Source organism: Muscardinus avellanarius (assembly GCF_963383645.1).
Source record: "Muscardinus avellanarius genome assembly, chromosome: 11".
Taxonomy (NCBI): Eukaryota; Metazoa; Chordata; class Mammalia; order Rodentia; family Gliridae; genus Muscardinus; species Muscardinus avellanarius.
In genome coordinates, this window is record NC_137797.1 from 86,783,301 (window position 1) to 86,805,980 (window position 22,680).

Genomic DNA, 22,680 nt, shown 5'->3' on the forward strand with positions numbered 1-22,680 from the left:
TCTGCAAACCTTGATTCTCCTGTCTCAGCCTCTCGAATGCTGGGATTACAAGTGTGCACCACCACTCCCGGCCAAACTTGTGATCCTTCTATCTTGGCCTCCCAAGTACCGGGATTACAGGTGTGCGCCGCCATACCAAGCTCAGAGTTCATTTTTAGGTATATGCCTTTAAAAATTTGGGAGATGGCATACTCTGGTAGAAATGTATTAGGCATTTTGATGCACCTAATTTAACAAAAGAGACTTTGGTTAGAACTTTTGTGAGTTGTCTCTATTAAAGGGATGGTTAAAGATATAAAAATGGATGAAGTGATTCAAGCAGGATACGTGCTCTTGGAAAGATCACATTCCCTAAACTGCACTTTACTCATAGCCATCTTTACTAAGTGTAATTACCACCAGGTGTGCTAGCCTACACTGGTAATCCCAGCATTCAGGAGGCCGAGACAGGAGAATCGAGGTTTGCGAGGTTTGTGGGCAATCTCAGCTACAACTTAATGAGGCCTTTTGCAACTCAGTAAGACCCTGTTTCAAAATAAAGAATAAAAATAGGGCTGGGGGTGTAGCTTGGAGGTAAAATGTTCCTGAGTTCCATCCCCAGTAAGCCCCCACCCACCCCCCTAAAAAAGATGTAATTACCTGGGTGTCGTGGCACATCTTTGTAATCACAGTACTTGGAAGGCTTGGACAGGAGGATCAAAGGTTCAAGGGCAATTTTAAGAAGTAGTTAGACTCTCATCAACTTAGGTGGCGCACACTTGTAATCCCCGCGCTTGGGAGGCTGAGACAGGAGGATCTCACAGGTTCGAAACCAGCCTCAGCTACTTAGTGAGGCTCTCAGCAACTTAGTGAGACCCTGTTTCCAAATAAAGTATAAAATAGGTCTGGGAGTGTAGCCTGGAGGTAGAAAGGCCTTGGGTTCCACCCCCAGTACTACAAAAATAAATAATAAATAAATAAGTGGTTGGAAACAATGTAACTCTTCTCCTTTCATTCTACTTTTATGAGAGGGTGATGAATTTTTCTGAAGTCTCAGGCTTGTAGTCTCTCTGACCTCTGTTTTTCCACACTTCGAAAACACAATTTGTCTCTTTATATTTGTATTTTCTCTCAGCTTGCGAGCTCATCTGTACTAGCCTGCAGAGAATTCTTCTTGTTATAGTGTGATGCCTCAGAGTCCTAGGATTCTGGTTAAAAAAATGTATGTTTAAACTGGGTGTAGTGGCACATGCTTGTAATCCCAGTACTTGAGAGGTTGAGATAAGAGCGCCACAGGTTCAAAGCCAGCCTAAGAAATTTAATAATTTAGGCTCGCAGCAATCTAGAGACATAAAAAATTGGGCTGAGGATGTAGCTGGGAGATAGAATGCTTCTGGGTTCAACCCCCCAGTACACAGTATATAAAAAAAAAGTATGTTTAACAAATGTTCAGTGAGCGCATAAATGAATGAATGGACCACGGCTCCTGCACCCCAGGGAACCCCGACCTCTTGGATGCTGCATGATCTTAAGGCCCCAATAAGCCTATCCTGGAACAGGCTCACTTGTGATGCCCAAACAGTTCTCAGACTAACAAAAAGTGCAACTCCGTCTAGATGCCTTTTCTTTTTGTGCGTCTGTTACTGGGGATTGAACCTACGGTCATTCCGCCTCGGAGCTACACCTCCAGCGAGCCCTATTTGTTTTTAGTTTGAAACAGGGTCTCCCTAAGTTGCAGAAGGCCTAAATTGCTGAGGCTGGCCACAAACCTGCGATCCTCCCGTCTCAGCCTCTCAAGTAGTGGGATTTCAAGCGTACACCACGATGCCCGGCTTCAAATACTCTTAATTTGTAAGTATTTGTAAGGGCCGGCGCAAGTGCTCCCCACTAGTGAAGAAGAGGGAGACTGTTTCCGTACAGCAGCATGGCAGCCGCCTGCAGAGGCTCCGCCGGCGGTTCCCCTCGGGGTCAGACGTCACGGTGCCGTCCGTACAACATCATGGCGCCGCCCAGGGAGCCGGCCGCCGCCTCGCGCCTGGGGGAAGAGGCCGCCGTAAAGGAGTCACCGCTTCCTCTTCTTACTTCTCCCGCCTCCCACCGGCTGTCGTAAAAGGGTGAATGGAGAGCGAGTTGTGGGGGGGAAGGAGGGAGGACGGGGCGCGGAGTCGGAGTGGCGCAGCAAGTGGCTGCAGGTGGCGGCCGCGGCGGGGGCGCGGAGCCGGGGGCCGGGCGGGTCCGAGGAGCCTGCAGCCGCCGTCCGGCCTGCGGTCCGGCGTGCGGAGCCCGCCGGGGCGATGGACCTCAACCGGATCATCCAGGCGCTGAAGGGCACCATCGACCCCAAGCTGCGCATCGCCGCCGAGAGCGAGCTGAACCAGGTGAGGGCGGCGGGCGCACCTGTTGGCCGCCGGCCCCGGGCCCCGGGCCCCCGGATCGGGAGCCCCCCGGCGGCCGGACGAGCAGCCCGAGCCCCAGCCCTCGGGTGCAGCCGCGCGAGACCTGCGGGTCGCCATCCCGCGACCGGCGGCCGTGGTGACCCCGAGCACGGCGCCGCCGAGCCCGCCCGTGCCCCGAGGGCGACCGGGTGCCCGGGCTCGGCGAGCGTGCCGGGGTCTCCGCTGTCCTGACCTTGTTCCAGCGTTGTGCTCAACATTGCAGAATTGGAAGGATCCCCAGCTCTAGCTTATTTATTCCCTCCGTTCCTGTAAGAGTGAACCATACAGCTCTTACTAAAAAAAAAAAAAATCTACCCCTAGGCCGGGCGCGGTGGCACATGGCTGTAATCCTAGTATTTAGGAGGCTGAGACCGGAGGATCGCAGGTTTGAGGCCAGCGTCAGCAACTTAATGAGACCTTGTTTCAAAAGCAAAGCGCTGGGGCTGTACCTTGAAGGTAGGGTATCCCCACTATCCAGAAAGGACCAAATTACCAAAAAGGATCCGCCCTTAAGATGGATGGGATGACTGCTGCTTGGGTTGTACTGATCCCTAAACGCGAGGGAATATTCCTAAATTAGTTGTTCTCTGGACCAGCAGCCTCAACATCCTCTGAGAACTTTTTGGATATGCAAATTATGGGGCTTCGCTCTAGATAGAAAGATTCAGAAACTCTGGGGGTGGGGGCCAAGTGCCTTCAGCGAGCCCCCCAGGTGATAAATTGTGATAAAGACTGCCTTACCTAAGTAAAGGGTTCTGTTGGACTTGACTTTAAGCAGCAGATAAGTGTTGTGGATCTTTGAAAGGGATTATCTTAATGGGAAATCTGTGCGGAGTTTGGACTCCCAGGAGATAAAAGGGAGAGCGAAGACACCTGACGGGGGAGAAGGGGCTGTGTGGAACCGAAGCCCAGGGCGACCATGGTTCTTAAGGAGGACCAGCGCCCAATGCGGGAAAGTGACAGCCAGCACCTGTCCCAGGCGTCTCAGGTCGAGGTTCTGCATGCTGATTGGCTGGAAGAAGAGTAATCCAGGGGCGAGCTAGGAACAACAAAACAAGAGCTGAACGCGCAGTCCACTAGCATGACAGGGCAGTTGGCCTGTTTGTGACCCTTCCCTCTCCGAGGCCAGAAGTTATGTGAGAATGAACAGAGATCAGGTCTTTGTATTGTTACCCTTTCCAGCCCCATCAGCCTCACCTGCCTTGGTTCTGGTGTATCAGTATCAGGTAATTCATCTGTATTTAAGTGCAGTGACGTCTGGCACAGAGGTGCAGAGCCTGCAGAACTCGGAGACATTTAATATTCACTCAAGCTTTTTTTTCTTTTTCCATGTTATTTCAGTCCAAATCCATTCCATTTCACTCTGCTCCGTCCCATATCGCTCCAACTTACCATAGACTGTTTCCTTGCAACTTCTATTAAAAAAAAAAAAATTTTTTTTTAGGTACTTGGGATGAAACCCAGAGGCATTCTACCTCCAAGCTACACCCCCAGCCCTGTTTTTTATTCTTTTTTGAAACAGGGTCTCACGGAGTTGCAAAGGGCCTCACTTAAGTAGCTGAGGCGCTCTGCAAACCGAGATCCTCCTGTTTCAGCCTCTCAAATGCTGGGATTACAAGAGTGCGCCACCACACCTGGCTTTATTTAAAAAATTTTTTTTGTGGTACTGGGAATGGAACCCAGGGGCATTCTACCTCCGAGCTACACCCTAGCCCTATTTTTTATTCTTTATTTTTGAAACAGGGTTTCAGTGAGTTGCAAAGGGTCTCACTACTAAGTGGCTGAGGCTAGCTTCGAACCAAGTACTGGGATTACAAATGCCTGCGCCACCACGCTCAGCTCTGGTATCTTTTTTTTTTTTTTTTTTTTTGCGGGTCTGGGGATGGAACCTGGAGGCATTTGATCTCTGAACTACACCCCCTGCCCAATATTTTATTCTTTATTTTGAAACAGGGTCTCACTGAGTTGCGGAGGGCCTCACTAAGTAGCTGAGGCTGTCCTCGAACCGCGATCCACCAGTCTCAGCCTCCAAAATACTGGGATTACAAGTGTGCGCCACCATGCCTGGCTTCTGATATCTTTTAATAAGCCATCTTCTACATATTTTTAGTAGGGAATAAAGATATTTAATTTCATTGCCAAATTTTGAGATTCCTTTCTATGTAGTTATACTTTTTTTTTGGCAATGGTATGAATCTAACTTGATGTCACACACGCTAGGCAAGTGCTCTACCACCGAGCTAAACTCTAGCCCATACTTTATTTTTGGATAGTACTGGGGATGGAATGTACCCTCAGCCCTATTTTATTTTCTTTTTTTGAAAATAGGGTCTCACCAAGTTGCTGAGGTTGGCTTAGAACCTGTGATCCTACTGTCTCAAGCCTCCCAAGTACTGGGATCACAAGCGTGCACCATCACGCCCATCTCATTCCTTGTTATTTTAGTTTATTATTATTTTTTTAAATAAAAATTTTTTTTTGTGGTACTGTGGGTGGAACCCAGAGGCTTTCTACCTCTGGGCTATACTCCCAGACCTATTTTATATTTTATTTGGAAACAAGTTCTCACTAAGTTGCTGAGAGCCTCACTGAGTAGCTGAGGCTGGCTTTGAACCTGTGCGAGCCTCCTGTCTCAGCCTCCCAAGCGTGGGGATTACAAGCCTGCGCCACCACTCCCGGCTTATTTATTTATTTTTTTTTTGCGGTACTGGGGATGGAACCCAGGGGCATTCTACCTCTGAGCTACACCCTCAGCCCTATTTTTATTCTTTATTTTGAAACAGGGTCTCACTGAGTCGCAAGGGCCTCACTAAGTACCTGAATCTGGCCATGAACCGTGATTCTCCTGTTTCAGCCTCTGAAATGCCTGGATTACAAGCCTGCGCCACCATGCCCAGCTGTTTCTCCTTTGTTAGCACAACTTTTTTTGTTCTTTTTTTTTTTGTAGTACTGGGGATTGAACCCAGGGGGATTCTACCTCCAATCTACACCCCCAGCCCTATTTTTTTTTTTTTTTATCTTTATCTTGAAACAGGGTCTCACTAAGTTGCAGAGGGCCTCACTAAGTAGCTGAGGCTGTCCGCTAACCGCAATCCTTCTGTCTCAGCCTCCCAAATGCTGGGATTCCATGTGTGTGCCACCACGCCCAGTTTATCCCTTGTTATTTTGAGACAAGGTTTTAGTTTTACTAAGTTGCCCAGGCCGGTCTCAATCTTGGGATGATCCTTAAAATACAAGGGGTAAATCAGGCATGGTGGCGCACGCTTGTAACCCAGTACTTGGGAGGCTAGAACAGAAGGATGGCAGCTTTGAAGTCAGCCTCAGCAATTTAGCAAGACTTGTTTCCAAATAAGAACAACAACAACAACAACAACAAATCCGCTGGGGGTATAACTTGGGGGTAGAATGCCTCTGTGTTCAATCCTCAGTAACACACACAAAGTACAAGTGGTAGCAAAAAGAGGCATCCTGAGTATGCACATGGCAACAATGTTGAAATTAAATAACTGCTTTCAAAGAAGTAACATTAATCTAGGTTTAAAGATTATTTTGTATTTATGTGTGTGTGTGGGTGTGTGTGTGTATAATTTTTTTTTTTGCGGTACTGGGGATGGAACCCAGGGGCATTCTACCTTCAACTCCGAGCTACACCCCCAGTCCTATTTTTTAGTCTTTTTATTTTTTGAAACAGAGTCTCAGTGAGTTTCGAAGGGCCTTGCTAACTTGCTGAGACTGTCCGCAAACTGCGATCCTCTGGTCTCTGTCTTCCTAATGCTGGGATTACAAGCATGCACCACCACACCCAGCTTATTTATGTATTAATTTTTGTAGAACTGAGAATTAAACCCAGGAGCCTTCTACTTCTGAGCCCCACCTAAAGCCCTATTTTTATTTTTTATTTTGAAACAGTCTCACTAAGTTACAGAGGGCCTCACTAAATTGCTGAGGCCAGTCAGGAACCTGTGATCCTCCTGTCTCAGTCTTCCAAGTACTGGAATCACAAGTGTGCACTACCATGCCCGGCTATATTGTATTTTTATTTATTTTTATTTGTACTTTTTTTTTTGTGGGTCTGGAGATGGAACCCAGGGGCATTTGACCTCCGAGCTACAGCCCCTGCCCCTTTTTTTTATTCTTTATTTTGAAACCGGGTCTCACTGAGTTGCAGAGGGCCCCACTAAGTAGCTGAGGCTGTCCGCGAACCGTGATCCTCCTGTCTCAGCCTCCCGAATAGTGGGATTACAAGTGTGCGCCACCACGCCCGGCTATATTGTATTTTTAAAATGTTAACTGAAGTCAGTTTTTAAGATAAAATAAGTGATACGGATTTTTTAATCTCAATTTGTTATAAGATCTTACAATATTTAAAAAGCTACAAATTGGAGTTATTTTATAATGTATACAGTGAAGTTGTAGGAGACTGGGCTAAATCTATATTAATTTGCTTCCTGTAATTTAAGCTCCTGAAGACTGCAGGATGAGAAGAAAAATAATTATAAAAAAAATCCAAAATTTTCTTGGAGGATAGGGAAAGATTTGAAAAGCACAATGTTTTTTTTTTTTTTTTTTTTTTCGGGTCTGGGGATGGAACCCAGGGGCATTCGATCTCTGAGCTACACCTCCTGTCCTATTTTTTATTCTTTATTTTGAAACCGGGTCTCCTGCCGGGCGTGGTGGCACACGCTTGTAATCCCACTATTCAGGAGGCTGAGACAGGAGGATCACGGTTCGCGGACAGCCTCAGCTACTTAGTGAGGCCCTCTGCAACTCAGTGAGACCCGGTTTCAAAATAAAGAATAAAAAATAGGGCAGCGAGTGTAGCTCGGAGGTCAGATGCCCTTGTGTTCCATCCCCAGACCCGAAAAAAAGAAAAAAAAAGAAAAAGAAAAAAAAGAAACAGGGTCTCACTGAGTTGTAGAGGGCCTTACTAAGTAGCTGAGGCTGTCTGTGAACTGCGATCCTCCAGTCTTCATCCTCCTGAATGCTGAGATTACAAGCATGCGCCTCCACGCCCGGCTCAAGCACAATGTTCTTTGATAGAAAGGGTCAAAATTTTAAAGATGTCAGTTTTTTTCATACTATTATTATTATTATTAGCGATATTAGAGATTGAACCCAGGGGCATTCTACCTCTGAGTTACATCTCCAGTCCTATTTTTTATTCTTTATTTTGAAACAGGGTCTCACTAAGCTGCGGAGGGCCTCAGTAAGTGACTGAGGCTGGCTGCAAACATGTAATCCTCTGGTCTCAGCCTCCCAAGTACTGGGATGACAAGCATGTACCGCCATGCCTGGCTCCAAATTATTATTATTACTATTTTTTTTTTTTTTTTTTTTTTTGCAGTACCGGGGATGGATGGAACCCAAGGGCATTCTACCTATGAACTACACCCCCCATCTCTATTTTTTAAAATTCTTTATTTTGAAACAGGGTCTCACTGAGTTGCAGAGGGCCTCACTAAGTAGCTGAGGCTGTCCGCGAACCGCGATCCTCCTGTTTTATCCTCCCAAACGCTGGGATTACAAGCATGCACCACCATGCCCGGCCCAAATTATTTTTGAATGAAATATTTACCTTGACATATGCGATTTTATTGCGATAGGAAAGGTGATTAAATAAAAAGTTGTGTGCACAAACCTAGCTGTGTCTTGAAAGGGATGTGCCATAGATCCAGGTCCTAGGATAAGATAGCTGTTCTGACTCGGGAACATTGTCAGTGAGACTCGGCCTCACTGAGAATTTACAAGTCTTTTCAGGGATTGTCAGTGGGCAAGCCGTATGTTGGCTCTGGGATGTGGCAGGGCTAAAGAGTGTCCAGATACTAGATATCGCCATAGGAAATGGCAGGGCGAAAGAGTGTCTAGATACTCAACATTTACCTAGAACTCCTCTGGAAGGAGCTCGCTGCTCTCTAGTTTTTTGATTCTGAGGTCACTGTGGTTACACTCAGGAGCAGATCAAATAGAACCTGTGGGTGAAACGACCCAGGCAGCAGGGTACAGCGGAACTCGACCCGCACAGGCTCCCCTAAGCACTGTCAAGTATAAGCACGCTGCTGCAGCAGAGGGCAGCTGGCGATGGCAGCTCTCAGCCCTGTCTGTGAGTCACGCTCTTCCAATCTGGCCTGGCTCCTCTCCCTAGCGCGTGCATTATTTAACATTGCCTTGTCTGTTTCGCCGTACTGAGCCTCCTGCCTTCTGTAGCTGATGTGCTCTGTTTGTCAAGAATATCCTAAAGAAAATTGAAGTGCAAATGATATGAAGAAACACTTGTGATGACTACTTCAAAATCAAGGTTGAGATTTAACATGCACAGGTATCTCTTAGGTTGATGAAGAAAACATGAAAACCTCTCTGGAAGCAATGGTGCACACCTATAATTCCCAGTACCTGGGAGACGGAGATAGGAGGAGCACAGGTTTGAGGCCAGCATTCAGAAACTTAGACCCTGTTTCAAAATCAGTAAAAAGGGCTGGGGGTGTAGCTTAGAGGGCCTAGGTTCAATGCCCAGCACCACATGCAAGGAAGGAAGGAAGGAAAGGAAGGAGGAATTTGTAGAAGCCAGGAGCCTACAAAAGAGGATAACCCCCCAATCTTGTAAGTAAGAGAGGAAATGAATTTTAAAATATTAAAAAAGGCTTTAGCCAGGCGTGGTGGCGCACGCTTGTAATCCTCGCGCTTGGGAGGCGGAGACAGGAGGATTGCGCAGGTTCGAAGCCAGCCGTGCTGGCTTAAGAGACCCTGTTTCCCAATAAAGTATAAAATTAGGTCGGGGAGTGTAGCCTGGAGGTAGAAGGGCTTCCAGGAACCCCAGTACCACCAAAAAAAAAAAAAAAGAAAAAAAGAAAAAAAAAGGTTTTAAACTTTTAAAGAAATGGTAATACTGTACCTGTATTGGATAGTCACTCACATATTAACTATTGGGGTGCAAATTGGCATTCTCTTCCTGGCTATATATATATATATATATATATATATATATATATATGTATATGTATATATATATATAGTATTTATACCTTTATTCATTAACTCATCCTAAGGAATTTTTTTCCTTTTTACTTGAAGCAGTTTAGTAATTTTCATTTTGCCATGGAGAATTCCTTTAAGAGCTTTTCTTTCATTTGAACAGTAATGTATTCACTAATAGGTGCTAATAGCCATTCATAACGTCCTCTTTTATAAACATTTGTATTTCAGTCCTACAAGATTATCAATTTTGCCCCCAGTTTACTTCGGATTATAGTCTCTGACCATGTGGAATTCCCAGTACGCCAGGCAGGTAAGATGGTTTTTATTCTTAAACCTTTATAAATGTATTTATAGCTTCTTCAGAGCTGACGAGGAACGAGGGCCCTACCTAACCAGCGATCAGAAGGCTCTTGCGGAGTGCCGTAAAGGAGGCTGGGAAGGTTAGGGTTTGTTGGCTGTAGAATCGTCATCCTTTGATGTTAGCCCCTGACAAGAGTAAACCCAACAACAGAGAAGGATTACACAAAGTGCACTGGCCAAGAAAAGGAGAATTGTATTCCACCAAGGTGTTCCAGAGGACCAGGAGCAAATCATCAGAACTCAAGGCAGAACCAGACATGTTATTAATGTGAGAGGGAAGGTCTTGTGATGTGGAAGGTACGCTCTCAGCGTTATCAGGGATGTAAACAACGTTCTGTTCTGACAATTGCTTAGGCTCCTCGTGCTGTAGTTGACATGTCAAGGGCCATTTGGTTTTATGAGAAGGGCTTTTCCATCATTTCCATTTCATTATCAGTGATATGCTGTCGGCTGTGTGCGCGCGCACGCAATATTGGGAATAGAACCTAAAGGATTATAAGTGTGTCACCAAACCTGGCTTATAGCTCTTTTTAAATGTTTACTTTTTGTGTATGTGCGGTACTAGAGATGGAACCAGGCATTCTACCTCTGAGCAACACTCCCAGCCCTGGTTTTTATTCTTTATTTTGAAACAGGGTCTCACTGAGTTGCAAAGGGCCTCACTAAGTAGCTGAGGCTGTCCACGAACCATGTTCCTTCTGTCTCAGCCTCCCAAATGCTTGGGATCACCATGCCCAGCCAGGGTCTGATTTTCCTTAGGCAAAAATCCTCTAAAGACCCTCACCTTTAATCTCCAAAAGGCCCACCATATTACTTCTAATGGCTCACCTTTTCACCTAAAATTTCTGAGATGTTTGGTAAACAAAAGATCCCTAAGGAATATCTGATACTTGGTCAAGCCCAGTTGTCACCCAGCCGCCCACCAATAGGACATCAGGAACCTGAGGATTCTGGAAAACAAACAAACAAACAAACAAACAAACTAAACCCTCTATCCTTGCTGTGCCCTCTACCCTCCCATTCTTCCTTGAACATTTATCCCCCACTTTCCTAAATAAACTTCTTTGTCTCTGAAAAAAATATTTAAGGGTGAATATAGAATGAGGATTTTATTCTCAATATCTGTCATTTTTTGAAAAATTAGGACGCACACATGAAGTATTTCTTTTTTTCCTTTTTACGGTACTGGGAATGGAACCCAGGGACGTTCTACCTCCAAGCGACATCCCCAGCCCTGTTTTTAAAAAGTAAACATATTTAGCTGGTGTGCTGGCGCACACTTGTAATCCCAGCATTTAGGAAGCTGAGACAGGAGGATCAGGGTTCGTGGCCAGCCTCAGCTACTTAGTGAGGTCCTCAGCAACTCAGTGAGACCCTTTTTCAAAATAAAGAATAAAAAACAGGGCTGGGAGTATTGCTCAGAGGTAGAATGCCTGGTTCCATCTCCAGTACCGCACATACACACACACAAAGTAGACATTTAAAAAGCGCTTATAATCCCAGTACTAAGGAAGCTGAGATAGGAAGATTGTAGGTTCGAGGTCAGTGTGTAGTAACTTACTGAGACTCTGTTTCAAAATAAAATAAAATGGGGCAGGGAGTGTAGCTCAGAAGTAAAATGCCCCTGTTTCAATTCTCAGCACCCCCACCGAATCAATCTCTTTCTCTCTCTCTCTCTCCCTTTCCCTCTCCTCCCTCTCCTTTTCTCTCTCTCTGCTTTTCTCTCTCCCCCTCTCACATTCTCTCTCTCTCTCTCTCTCTCTCACACACACACACACACACACATTATATACAGTCATATATGGCTTGATGTTGGAGACATGTTCTAAGAAATGCATAGATCATGCAAACATCCTGGAGTGTACTACTCAACCCTAGATGGAAGGCCTACTATACCCCTAGGCAATGTAGTGAAACTTGTATATGTGATCTGTTGTTGACTGAAATAGCATTATTTGGCAGAAAGCTGTATATGATTTCCTGAAAGAGTGCTTTGTGGTTAAGATAAAAACCTATAGGACAGCATTTAGGTTGGAAATACTACTTACTTTAATAAGGTTTGTAAGAATTCTATTTAGCCAGGTTTGGTAGCACACGCTTTTAATTGAAGCCAGCCTCAACAACTCAATGAGAATGGCAGCGACTTAGATTCTGCTTCAAAATAAAAAATAAAATAGAGCGGAGCGTGGTGATGCACGCTTGTAATCCCAGCATTTGGGAGGCTGAGATGGGAGGATCACAGGTTCATGGCCAGCCTTAGCTACTTATTGGGGCCCTCTGCAACTTAGACCCTGTTTCAAACTAAAGAATAAAAAAATAGGGCTGGGGGTATAGCTCGGAGGGAGAATGCCCCTGGGTTCCATCCCCAGTAACACACACACACACACACATAAAAGCTATGTAATTGTTTTGAAAACTTAATAAAAGAATTCTGTTTAGATTATTTGCAATCAGCTAGGTATGGTGGTGCACACCTGTAATCCCAGCATTTGGGAGGCTGAGACGGGAGGATTGTGGTTCGCGGACAGCTTCACTTACTACTTAGGCCCTTTGCAACTTTGTGAGACCCTGTTTCAAAATAAAGAATAAAAAAATAGGGCAGGGGGTGTAGCTCGGAGATAGAATGCCCCTGGGTTCCATCCCCAGCAACACACACACACACACACACACACACACACACACACACACACACACAAAATTGTTTGCAGCCTTAAATTTCAGTTGTTTAATCTTGTTCTTTTTTGTATATAATATAGAGCTATTTCAAAACATTCTTTTAGGCCGAGCGTGGTGGCACACGCTTGTAATCCCCTCACTTGGGCGCTTGGGAGGTGGAGACAGGAGGATTGAGCGCTGGCTTAAGAGACTCTGTTTCCAAATAAAAAGAAGAGTATAAAAATAGGTACTGGGAGTTTAGCCCGGAGGTAGAAGGGTTTCCAGGAACCCAGTACCACCAAACCAAACAAAATAAAAAAACCCAAAAAACCTATTGTTAAATAGAACTTATTTTAATAATTCTAGTACTTACAGGGCCATTGTGCAGTTCCTATGAAGCTTTTTTTTTTTTTTTGATATTAGGGATTGAATCTAGGGGCTGTCTACTGCTCAGCTTCAGCCTCAGTTCTAGTTTATCTGTCTGTCTGTCTGTCTAGCTAGCTCTCTAGCTATCTGCACTGAGGATTGAATCCAGGAACATTCCACCTCTGAGCTACACCCCCAGCCCTGTTTTATTTTGTTTTACTTATTTTTATTTTTTTGTGGTACTGGGATGGAACCCAGGGGCATTCTATCTCTGAACTACACCCTCAGCTCTATTTTTTATTCTTTATTTTGAAACAGGTGTCTCACTGGCTTGGAAAGGGCCTCACTAAGTAGCTGAGCTGCTGACAGCCTCATTGAATTGTTGTGGCTGGCTTTGAACCCAAGACCCTCCTGTCTCAACCTCCTAAATATGGGATTATAAGTAAGGGCCATTAGCCAGAAACAGAAAGACGGATACCATATTTTCTCACTCATTGATAGAAACTACGACGTCAGCCTCATAGAACAGAATGGAATAGTGGTCTTTAGAGGTTTTGGAAGAACGGAGGAGGAGGAGGAGAAAGAAGTTCAGTAAGGGGCAACAAAGCACAGTGGAGGAATTACTTCTGGTTCTTCTCTAGCTTAGTAGGATGGCTAGCTATAAGTTAAAATTCTCTATGGCATATTTCAGAATGATTAGATAAGTATGAACTTCCCAGCATATAAAAATGTTACCTGGCGTGGTAGTGCAAGTCTGTATCTCAGTACTAGGGAGGCTGAAATGGGAGGATCCCAGGTGTGAGGTCGGCCTCAGTAATTTAGCGAGACTCACAGCAACCTAATTAAACCCTGTTTCAAAATAAATAAAATTGGGCCCAGGGTGTAGCTTGGAGGTGGAACACCCCTGGGTTTCATCCCCACTACCAAAAACAAAACAAAAACCCACCAATGTTTGAATTGTTGGAAATAAGCCAGGCGTGATGGCGCACGCTTGTAATCCCCGCGCTTGGGAGGCTGAGACAGGAGGATCGCACGGGTTCGAAGCCAGCCTCAGCTACTGAGTGAGGCTCTCAGCAACTTAGTGAGACCCTGTTTCCAAATAAGATATAAAATAGGTCTGGGAGTGTAGCCTGGAGGTAGAAAGCCCCTGGGTTCCACCCCTAGTGCCACAAACAAACAAACAAACAAACAAACAAACAAAGAGTTGGATTATTACATGATTTGATTATTACAGATTGCATATGTGTCTTGTATTACTATAATGTATTGCATAATGATGTACAGATATTGTGCTTCAAAAATAAACAAATTTAAACTTAAGATGCATGAAATGTTAAGTGGATTTTGTAGGAAAAATGAAGTCTAATACTTCCCTTATGCATTGTGTTAAGATGATATTAGTGTTGTATACATAAATGACTAAAGGGACGTTTTTAGATTATTAATATGCTTACAGTTACCTTTGGCAGTTTTCCTTCATTATCTTTAGTAATCCTTGGCTATAAGAGAAATTAATATTCTATTTTTAATTAATTAATTTTTGTAGTACTGGGGATTGAACCGGAGGCATTCTACCTCTGAGCCAGCCCAATTTTATTTTTATTTTGAAATGGTCTCACTAGGTTGATGAAAGTCTCACTACTTGCTGAGGCTGTCCTTGAACCTGCAATCCTCCTGTCTCAGCCTCCCAAGTGATATTACCACCATCCCATCTAATATTCTATTTTTATACTCTTGCCTTGAGTTCAATTTTATTTTAACTAAAGTATACATTTATTTAACCTTGTACAAATGATGCCCCATAATAAAACCATTTTTGGTTATAAAATTAGTAGCATTTAGCTGGGCGTGGTGGTGCGCACTTGTAATCCTAGCATTTGGGAGGCTGAGACAGGAGGATCACAGTTTGAGGCCAACCTCAGGTACTTAGTGAGGCCCTCTGCAACTCAATGAGAACCTGTTTCAAAAATAAAGAATAAAAAATAGGGCTCAGAGGTAGAATGCCCCTGGGTTCTTTCCCTAGTACTGCAAAAAAAAAAAAAAATTAATAGCATTTAATTATAAATAAGTTCATGAATTTATCATGCCTTTCTCTTTACTGTCTGAAGATTGGTTTTCTTCATTTTCAAGATTAGTGCTGTAAGCCGGGTGTGGTGGTGCACACTTGTAATCCTAGTACTTGGGAGGCTGACATAGGAGGATCGTGCTTCGTGGACAGCCTCAGCTACTTAGGCCTTGTGCAAGTCAGTGAGACCCTGTTTCAAAATAAAAAACAGGGCTGAGGGTGTAGCTTGGAGGTAGAATGCCCCTGGGTTCCATCCCTGGTACTGCAAAAAAAAAAAAAAAAAAAAAAAATTAGTGTTATATGTTGCGGTTGAAATGGGTTTGGTGTGTGAGGGGAGAAGTAATTCCCCCACCACAATCACACAAACAGGAAAACAGAGAAAAACCGTGGATTCTTGTTCTGAGCTAAGTATAAATACACATTAGCCCGAACTCTTGCTGAGGATTTAAAGAAGTTTATTAAAAGATGGAAATACAGAAAGTAGAAATACAGCCCCATGCCAAAATGGCATGAGGGGATGACTCGAATGAGTACACCAAAGGGATCACACGTGGACTCGGCCTTTTTTATACCCATGACCTCCATCTCGTTCACGCAACCCTGAAAGGTACCTCCCCCAACCAGGTGTGGCAAGGCAGCTCCTTTCCTGAAGGGCAAGATCAAACCCTGCCCTATCCTTCCTAGATCCTCTCTAGATCTCTATGGAAAGCAGAAGTCCTAGCTCTCCTCTATTGACTTGGTAATTATTTTGAGCTAGGTTAATTTACATCGGAAAAACTGTTTTAGAAGAGATCAAGTCCTCGCACAGATCTGCCCCTCACCCATGTCTGCCGCCATTTTGATACAACTATTTTTCAAATATCAATCATCTTCTTTTGAAATATATTAATAATCAGAGCTTTCCCAAATCTTCCTAGGCCGTTCCCAACACTGGTACATTATAGAAATTGAAATAATTTAGTGTATAGTGTGGTTGATTTTTCTTTTTACAAAGATTAATGAAATCAATTTGAGCTATTAATAGGTTGGCCCATATCTATCTTAGTCAGCATTCTCACTGCTATAATCTAAAAGACTTGACCATACGACTTAGAGGAAGGAAGAAAAATTTTTACGCACAGTTTCCTTGGAGATTTTCGGTTCGGTCCATGTGAGGCCAGGGACGGCGGATCTCACTCAGGGCATGGCGGTGGGGAGTGGAGAGAGGGAGCTCAAAGCTCACATGGGGAGGCCAGAAGCAAGGGAGCATTCAGGACATTCAGGGAGCATTCAGGGGCCTTCTCCAGCCACACCCCACCCGCTCTGGTACCACCCAGTGAGTCCATTCATTACACTTAGCCCTGAGATTAGTACTGTCCGTAGCCTAGCTCATTCACTCATGTATTCTGAACTGCCTACACCTTTTCTTCCTCTCTCCCTCCCCCATCCTTCCTTCCTTCCTTCCATCCATCCATCCATCCATCCATCCATCCATCCATCCATCCTTTCAGACTGGGGATGGGACCTAGGAGCTTTCTACCTCCCAGACCTATTTTATACTTTATTTGGAAACAGGCTCACTAGTTGCTGAGAGCCTCCCTGAGTAGCTGAGGCTGGCTTTGAACCTATGCAATCCTCCTGTCTCATCCTCCCAAGCACTGGGATTATAAGCGTGCACCACCTCGCCTGGCTACACATTTTTTTTGAATGTCCACTTTGGCCAAATACAAAAAGGAGTATGTATTAGTTAGCTTTCATTGCTATGACCAAAATGCCTGACAGAAACAACTTGGAGGAGGCAGGTTTACTAAGGCTTACTACAGCTCTGTTGCTCTGGGCCTGAGGCAGGCAGAGAAGGTGTGAGGGAAGGGCAAGGGCTGCTGGGCTCAGCAGAGGGAGCCCCAGGCCACACCCAGTGACCCAGGCTCTAGCCACACCTTCCTGCCTAGAGTGTCTACCTCCTCCCAGTAGCCATTCACAGGATTGATCCATGGAGGAGGTCGGTGCTCTCAGGGTGCTCCTGACCTCTGGATGGACTGCCTGGAGGCCAAGTCTTCAACACAGAGCTTGTGGGACCCTCCGGATCCAGACTCTAACTGAACATAGGATTATACTGGGATAAAATAATTTACTTAGAATTGAGTCAGGTCTAAATTAAAAACTAGTAAGAAAAAACCCCTTAAACAAACAGAAATGCACACATGCACATTTACACACACACACACACACACACACACACACACACACACACACACTCACATTCCTTTCCTCCCTCCCTCCCTCTCTCTCTCATCCCTGAATAATTTTTGTTTTTACCCAAACAAATTGAAATCTTAGGCAGAATAGTTCTTTCAGATCTTGGGTGAATCAAAACTAGTACAAAAGAGCTGGGCATGGTAGCACATACCTGTAATCCTAGTACTTGGGAGGCTGAGACAGGAGAATTGCAGAGTTGAGTCCAGCCTCAGCAACTTAGCGAGGCCCTCAGCAACTTAGCGAGACCCTGTTTTCAAATAAAAAATCTAAAATTAGAGCTGGGTATGTCGGTGCACCCTTGTAATCCTAGTACTTGGTAAGCTGAGACAGGAGAATTGCAGGTTCATGGTCAGCCTAAGCTACTTAGTGAGGGTCTCAGCAACTTAGACCCTGTTTCAAAATAAAAAATAAAAAATAGGGCTGGGGTTGTAGCTTGGAAGCAGACTGTCAGTGAGTTCAGTACTGGGGAAAAAAATCAGTCTGAGCGTGTAGCTCAAGGTAGAATGGCCCTAGCTTCAATCTCCAGCAACACACGCACGCACGCACGCACACGTGAAATAAGAGCTAATAGAACATGTTGGTATGTTCTATTTTTTACCAGCCAGTTTAGATTTTTACCATCCAGTTTAGATTTTTACCAGCCAGTTTAGTTTTATACTAAATATAGGGTGAAGGGAGGGTTAATTGGGGAAGAAGGCAAGGAGAAGTTCAAAGGAAGAAAGCTTTGGCGCTTTAAAGATCACATCTCTTCAGCTGGACATGGTGGCGCACACTTATGATCCCAGCGCTTGGGAGGCTGAGACAGGAGGATCGCACAGGTTCAAAGCCAGCCTCAGCTACTTAGTGAGGCTCTCAGCAACTTAGTGAGACCATAATAAAGTATAAAAAATAATAGGTCTGGGAGTATAGCCTGGAGGTAGAAAAGCCCCTTGGTTCCACCCCCAGTACCACCAAGAAAAAAAAAAAAGATCACATCTTCATATATTTATGATTGAAGATATATGATCTATAAGATAAATGAAAATGTATATATGTATATGCACATATTATTATATATAATACAAATATACATTTATATTTACCATAAGCATTCATCTGGAATAGTTGAAAAGCTTCACATTTCTTCTTAAAATCCTATAGCAGAGCTCAGAGTGGTGGCACATGCCTAGAATTCCAGTGTTTGTGAGGCTGAGACAGGAGGATCACAGGTTTGAGACCAGCCTTAGCAACCTAGGGAGACCCGCAGTAATTTAGTGAGATCCCGTTTCAAAATAAAATATAAGAAAAGGGCTTGTGGTGGAGCTCAGAGGTAGAATGCCTCTGGGTTAAATTCCTAGTACCCCCCACCCCCAAAATAAAAGAAAAGCTTTTTGTTAAAAGCTGAATAGAAATAGCTGGGCATGGTTGTAATCCCAGTACTTGGGAGGCGGAGACAGGAGGATCACAGTTTCTGTAGCCAGCTACTTAGTGAGGCCTTCTGCAACTCACACCCTGTTTCAAAATAAAGAATGAAAAACAGGGCCTGGGGTGTAGCTCAGAAGTAGAATGCCGCTGGGTTCAATCTCTAGTTCTGCCAAGAGAGGGAGAGGGAGAGGGAGAGGGAGAGGGAGGGAGGGAGGGAGAGAGAGAGAGAGAGAGAGAGAGAAACAGATTAAAATATTTCCTGAGATTTTCTAAAAATATTTGAGGGCCAATTCTATTTTCCTATTGGTTATGAAAAATAAATATATCAAAAGGTTAGATAAAAATGACCAGTGCTGTAACAAGCATAAATATTTTAAGATGCTAGTGCAGGAGAGTAGGCCGTGAAAGAAAATAAATAGGAAAAACAAGGGCTTCACCTGTTGCCAACTCGCATTAGGTGTTATGAAAAGTGTGGTTTTATGATCTCAGGGTTTGTTTCATACCGCTCCATTTAGACCCCCTTGTTTAGTCTAAGAGTATATGTACACGACTCTGAGATCATTTTCCCGTATTTTCTTCTTTGGAGCTTGATTTGGCAAGATGTTTTTGGCTTAGATTATCTACAGTGGAACCTTTACGTTCTTACCCATTTGTGCTTCTGAGCTTGGCTATTTATCCCTTAAAACCTTTCCATTTCTGCCGGGTGTCATATTCAGCACTGTAGGGTTTAGCCTTCTGTGCCCTGTACAGCTGAATTAAAGCCAATCTTTCAATACTGTGTGGGCATTTTTCTCACACTCAGCTGCCATCTACCTAAAGAACATGGTGACACAGTACTGGCCAGACCGAGAGCCTCCCCCAGGAGGAGCAGTATTTCCATTCAACATTCATGAAAATGACCGTCAGCAAATACGAGACAACATTGTGGAAGGGATCATCCGGTCTCCAGACTTGGTGAGGTATGTAGCGCTCTGTGTGAATACCAGGAGGCACGAAGTATTTGAATCTGGGAGTGGGAGTCCGTGAATCTAAGTCTTAAGTTCATTTTTAAGGAAGGAAAATAATGAAGATGGACATTCTTTGCCTCAGAATATTTTAGAAAACATTTAGTTGCCATAAGTTGCCTCATAAAAGGTAAGGTAAGTCTGGGTTTGGTGGTGCATGCCTGTAATCCAGTGCTTGAGAGGCAGAGACAGGATCCCAGGTTTGATGCCGGCCTCGGCAGTATGGTGAGAACGTCAGCAACTTAGTGAGACTCTGTTTTCAAATAAAAAATAAAATAGGGATGGGGGTATAGGTGAGAGGTAGAATGCCCCTGGTTAATGAAAAAAAAAAAAGTAAGGTAGAAATTATACTTAACCAAAATGATTGTGTAAGTCCTTGTTAAGAAATAACCTATGTTCTTTGTCATCTTTTGAATTTTTTTTTATACTATTCTGATTTTCTTTTCTTTGGTACAAAGGGGACGATTCTGGGAATTCTAAGCTACCACTTTTCTTAACCCTTTACCTATATTTTTAGTCATTCTTGAAAAATGAACAGTTTCTCTTTGCACAGAGAAGACAGGATGGAGTAAATTTAAACTAGAAGGATTTGCACTGGGTTTTCAAATTCATAGATTAGATGATATACATATAGTAGTACTGTCCAGTAGGAATTTTCTGCAATGCTAAAAATGTCTCTTAACGCTGGGTCCATCCCCAGTACCGCCAAAAAAAAAAAAAAAAAACAAGTTTCTTACCCTGGCTGTCCAATATTTAGCTATGTCTCATCGGTTGCTTTTGAACACTTGAAAACGTGGCTAGAGTAACTGAGGGACTGCATTTCAGATTCTACTTAATTATGATTCATTTTGGTTCATTCACAGTATGTGTGTGTAGCCAGTGGCTGCTTTATTGAACAGTGTAGCTGAAGAGTCATCCAGACTTTGCAGTCTTATGCTGAGTTTTTGTTTGTAGTACTAGGGGTTGAACATTGGGCCTTGTGTATACTGAGCTCTACAACTGAGGACCCTCTGCTCTCTGCCACTGAGCTACTCCCCAGCCCCAAATTTTGCAATCTTAAAACAAATTTGCTTCAGTGTATGAGCCAGCGCTTTTCTTTTGAAAATGGAGGGACAAACCAATGAAGCTGTGCCTGGGGAATGAATTGTTTAGTGGTGAGATTCTTGTTATGACATTAGCTCTGAGTGCCTGCTAAACATTGTGACTTAAGCAGTGGGAAAAGAAGTGTGAGGGGAACGGTAACAGGAAGGACAAACATCGACCTCTCTGTGTAGTTACTCTGTTAGTTAAGAGGAGAGAATAGGCGTGCAGATTGAAGAGAGCCATTTTCATTGGTTGCCAGTCATGACCCCGATAACGCCTGCATTGCCATTCCTGTAGTCATTTCTTCCCGAATGCTCACATTTCCCCAGTCTCCTTGAATCTTCTAATGGTTTTGTACAGACACACACAAAGGACAGCCTTTCATAGTAATCCTCTGGTTGGTTGGAATAAGAAAAGATCAAGAGGTCAACCGAAGATGAGAGGTTTTATTTTTATATGGGGATTGAACCCAGGGATATTCTACTTCTGAGCTTATATATAACAGTCCTTATATATAACAGTCCTTATATATAACATATACATATATATGTATATATATGTATATGTATGTATATGTATATATATGTTATATATATGTGTGTGTTTGTATATATATGTATATATATATATGTGTATGTATTTATTTATTTGTGGTACTCAGGATGGAACTTGGGGGAATTCTACCTTTGAGCTACCCCCCAGCCCTATTTTTTATTCTTTATTTTAATTAATTAATATTTTTCATGGTACTAGGGATGGAACCCAGGAGCATTTTATCTCCAAGCTACACCCCCAGCCCTATTTTTTTATTCCTTATTTTGAAACAGGGTCTCACTGAGTTGCAAAGGGCCTCACCAAGCAGCTGAGGCTGTCCGCGAACCATGATCCTCCAGTCTCAGCCTCCCAAATGCTGGGATTACAAGAGTGCGCCACCACGCCCGGCCTTCATTCTTTATTTTGAAACAGGGTTTCACTGAGTTGCAAAGGGCCTCACTAAGTAGCTGAGGCTGTCCAGAACCATGGTTCTCCTGTCTCAGCCTCCCGAATGCTGGAATTATGAGAGTGTGCCACCACACCTGGCTTATTTTTATTTGTACTTTTTGGTACTAGGGATTGAACCCAGTGGTATTCTACTTTTGAGCTATACCCTCAGTTCTTTTTATTTTTAATTTTGAAGCAGGGTCTCATTAAGTTACTGAGGCTAGACTTAAACCTGTGATCCTCCTGTCTCAGTGTTCCAAGTACTGGGCTCACGGGAATGTGCCACCATGACCATCTTTATTTTTATTTATTTGTGTTTGTGGTGCTGGGGAGGGGACATAGGGCCTTGTTTGTACCAGTCAGGTGCTCAAGCTACACCAGCAGGCTGCCAGGCTATACTCTAAGCCCTGAAGATAAGATTTTTTTTTTTGGAGGGGAAAGTAACTGGGGTTGGAACCCGGGGCGGGGGTCATTGTACCTTCGAGCTATGCCCCAGCCTTATTTTTTATTCTTTATTTTTGAAATAGGGTCTCACTGAGTTGCAAAGGGCCTCACTAAGTAGCTGAGGCTGTCCGCAAACCTGGATCCTCCTATCTCAGCCTCCCAAGTGCTGGGATTACAAATGTGCACCCCCACACCCGGCTGAAGATAAGATTTTAAAAAATGAAAAGCTTCAGGTTTTTTTTTGCATACAAATATGACCTAGTTGTTTAGAGGACACAGAGGAGATGGGTTTTTGTTCTAAAATTTTTTAACTTTGCTCCTTATAACCCTTTAACATTCAACTGTGATCACCCGTGAAGACTTATTTTCTTCCTCTTCTCCAACTTTGTCTAAAAGTATTGCAAGGAAAATTTTCAAATAGATTTGGTAACATAAGAACAAGTCATTATTTTGTTTAATTTTACCAGCTTCTGTGAATCCGAGTTATTCTCTCTTCAACTTAATACTTTCTTTTTATTTCATACTGTGGAATTCTAATTTTGACAGATTAACTTTCTGGCCATCTGCAAGTGAGCATTTAAGGACATATTTGGTAATAATGTTGATAGTTTGTGGAAGAGAAATTTTCCCCTTTAAGTTTCAAGTATAGTTGAAACGATCACTGATCTAAATGTTATAACATCTTTTATCCCTTCAT

At 43.7% G+C, this 22,680-nt stretch overlaps 1 protein-coding gene across 1 annotated transcript in view; it reads left to right on the forward strand.

Annotated features, from left to right (window-relative positions):
• Positions 1–2,097: 2,097 nt before the first annotated feature.
• The window catches only part of IPO8 (importin 8), a gene marked incomplete at its 3' end in the record, with an annotated part of 70,770 nt that continues 50,187 nt past the window's right edge, over positions 2,098–22,680 (forward strand). Inside the window, exons 1-3 of the mRNA XM_080704934.1 lie at positions 2,098–2,357; positions 9,615–9,696; positions 19,274–19,430. Of these exons, the coding sequence (XP_080561060.1) occupies positions 2,274–2,357; positions 9,615–9,696; positions 19,274–19,430 (323 nt within the window). The 5' untranslated portion in view covers positions 2,098–2,273. The remainder of the gene's footprint in view (positions 2,358–9,614; positions 9,697–19,273; positions 19,431–22,680) is intronic.